Source organism: Galeopterus variegatus, unplaced genomic scaffold, assembly GCF_000696425.1.
Source record: "Galeopterus variegatus unplaced genomic scaffold, G_variegatus-3.0.2 Scaffold8506, whole genome shotgun sequence".
Taxonomy (NCBI): Eukaryota; Metazoa; Chordata; class Mammalia; order Dermoptera; family Cynocephalidae; genus Galeopterus; species Galeopterus variegatus.
Genome location: NW_007734617.1, coordinates 84,750 through 87,264, shown reverse-complemented (window position 1 = coordinate 87,264; position 2,515 = coordinate 84,750). Strand labels below are relative to the sequence as shown.

The following is a 2,515-nucleotide window of genomic DNA, read 5'->3' as shown; positions in this document are numbered from 1 at the left end:
CACTGCTCAATCTAAGGTCACAAAGATTTACTCCTGTGTTTTCTTCTAAGGTATTTATAGTTTTAGCCCTAACATTTAGGTCTATGATATATTTTGAGTTAGTTTTTCATATACAGTGTGAGGTAGGGATCCAACTTTAATTTTTAACATTTGTTCCATTTCATCATTGAGTTGAATTGTCTTGGCACCCTTGTCAAAACCAGTTTACCATAAATGTAAAGGTTTATTTATTCCACTGGTCTATACGTCAGTCCTTATGGAAGTACCACACTGTTTTCATTACTGTAGCTCTGTAGTAGATTTTGAAATTGAGGTGTGAGTTCTGACTTTTTCTTCTTTTTTGAAACCGCTTCAGCTATTCTCAGGAATTGAATTTTCATATGAATTTCAAATTCAGCTTACTGAGTTTTATCAAAAAGGCAGCTGAGATTTTTTGATAGGGTTTGAATCTATAGATCAATTTGGGGAGCACTGCCATCTTAACAGTGCTAAGTGCTAAGTCTTCTGACCCTTGCATATGAGATATTTTCATTTATTTTGATCTTTAATTTCTTTCAACAATTCTTTGTAGTTTTCAATGTACAAATCTTGCACTTCTGTTAAAATTATACATAAGTATTTTATTCTTTTAGATGCTATTGCAAATGAAATTGTTTTCCTAATTTCCTTTTTGGGTTTTTCACTTCAAGTGTATAGAAATACAATTGACTTTCATACGTTGGTCTTGTATCCTGCATCATTGCTGAACTTGTTTATTAGTTCATATATATATAAAGATATATATATTTCTTTAGGATTTTCTATATGCACAATCAAGTCACCTGTTAATAGAAATAGTTTTACTTCTTTTCTAATCTGGATGACTTTCATTTCTTTTTCTTCCCTAATTGCCATGACTAGAACCTACAACAGCAAAAGTGCACATCCTTGCCTGGTTCTTGATCTTGGGGAGAAAGCATTCAGTCTTTTAGCATTGCTTATGATGTTAGTTGTGGGTTTTTCATAGATGTCCTTTGTTATGTTGAGGAAGTTCCCTTCTATTCCTTGTGTGTTTGGTGTTTTTAATTATGAAAGTTTGTTGAATTTGTGAAGTGTTTCCTTTGTCAATTGAGATGATAATGTGGTTTTGTCATTTATTTTATTAATGTGGTGAATTATACTGATTGATTTTTGTATGTTGAACCACCCTTGAATTCTTGCACCCTGGGATAAACCTCACTTAGTTATGGTTTAAAATCCTTTTTATATCTTGCTGGACTTAGTCTGCTAGTATTTTGTTTAGGATATAAATCTGTAGTTTTCTTGCGATGTCTTTTTCCGGTATTGGTATCAGGGTACCAGTGAGGAACCCAATCCTCATATGAGGGCTCACTTCATAGAATGAGTTGAGAAGAATTCCCTTCTTTTCTATTTTTGAAGAGTCTTTAAAGAATTGGTGCTAATTCTTCTTTAAACATTTGACAGAACTCACCGGCAAACCATCTGGGCCTGGGTTTTTCTATGTTCTTATTCATGTTCATACTATCAGTGGTTAGCAAAGGCCTGGCTGGGTGTTCCTGCTGGACACTATGGAACATGAGGACTTTTTATTTCACCAGGGCCTTGATGTGTTCAACAGACAGGTCTTCTGAGCACTTGTCCTGACCCATTCTATGGGGTCACAAGCGAGGTTTATCCCCCTGCCCTTTGGTGGGAAGGAGACTGAACACCCAGTTTTGGGACAGACATACTCACCATCATCCAGAATGACCAGCAGTGGAGCCAGGAGGTCACACATGCCTTGGACATAGCCGATCTCAATGTGCTGCCAGATGTAGCTATGAGAGACACAAGGGGCCAAATGATGGCACACACAACTCGCTCTCCCACCCACTTCTCTTTTCCTTCCTCCCCTTTTTGGTCCCTATCCCTCACTGGACCACTCCCCAACCTCCTGCCTGAATCCCCATCCCCATCCCCAGTCTCACTCTCTTCAAACATCTTATATGCAGTCACCAGGAAGACCTTCCTAAAGATGAGTTCAAGGAAGACAGTGCATGTTCAAAAACCTTCACAAGCTCCCCACTGTCTGATGGGATGATGTCTGAACTCCTTTACCGGGGGTACAAAGCATTCATAGTCTCCTCCCAACTCATCTTCACAGCCTCACACATCACTTCCTAGTACCACTCCCTCTCCAGCCACACTGAGGTATTCATTTTGCACAAATAAATTACACATTTATGTCTCTGTGCCTTTGTTCTAGCAGTTCTCTCTGTCTGGAATTCTGATCTATTCCTTACTAATAATAGTCTATATTTACTGGGCACTTATTGTATACTCAGCCCTCTATACATGTATTGCACCATTTAATTTTCAAAATAATCATAGGAAATGGGTACCATTATTATATTATTTCGCAGATGAGGAGACTGAAGAATACAGAAGTAAATGACATGCCCAAAGTCATATACCTAATAATAAGTGGCAGAGGCAGTGTGTGAACCCAGGAAGCCTTACTTGAGGATATGTGATC

The 2,515-nt window shown here is 38.0% G+C and overlaps 1 protein-coding gene across 1 annotated transcript in view; it reads right to left on the bottom strand.

Moving 5' to 3' along the window:
- Nucleotides 1-1,734: 1,734 nt before the first annotated feature.
- The window catches only part of SGSM1 (small G protein signaling modulator 1), a gene marked incomplete at its 3' end in the record, with an annotated part of 52,775 nt that continues 51,994 nt past the window's right edge, over nucleotides 1,735-2,515 (bottom strand). Inside the window, exon 19 of the mRNA XM_008592939.1 lies at nucleotides 1,735-1,817. Within this exon, the coding sequence (XP_008591161.1) occupies nucleotides 1,735-1,817 (83 nt within the window). The remainder of the gene's footprint in view (nucleotides 1,818-2,515) is intronic.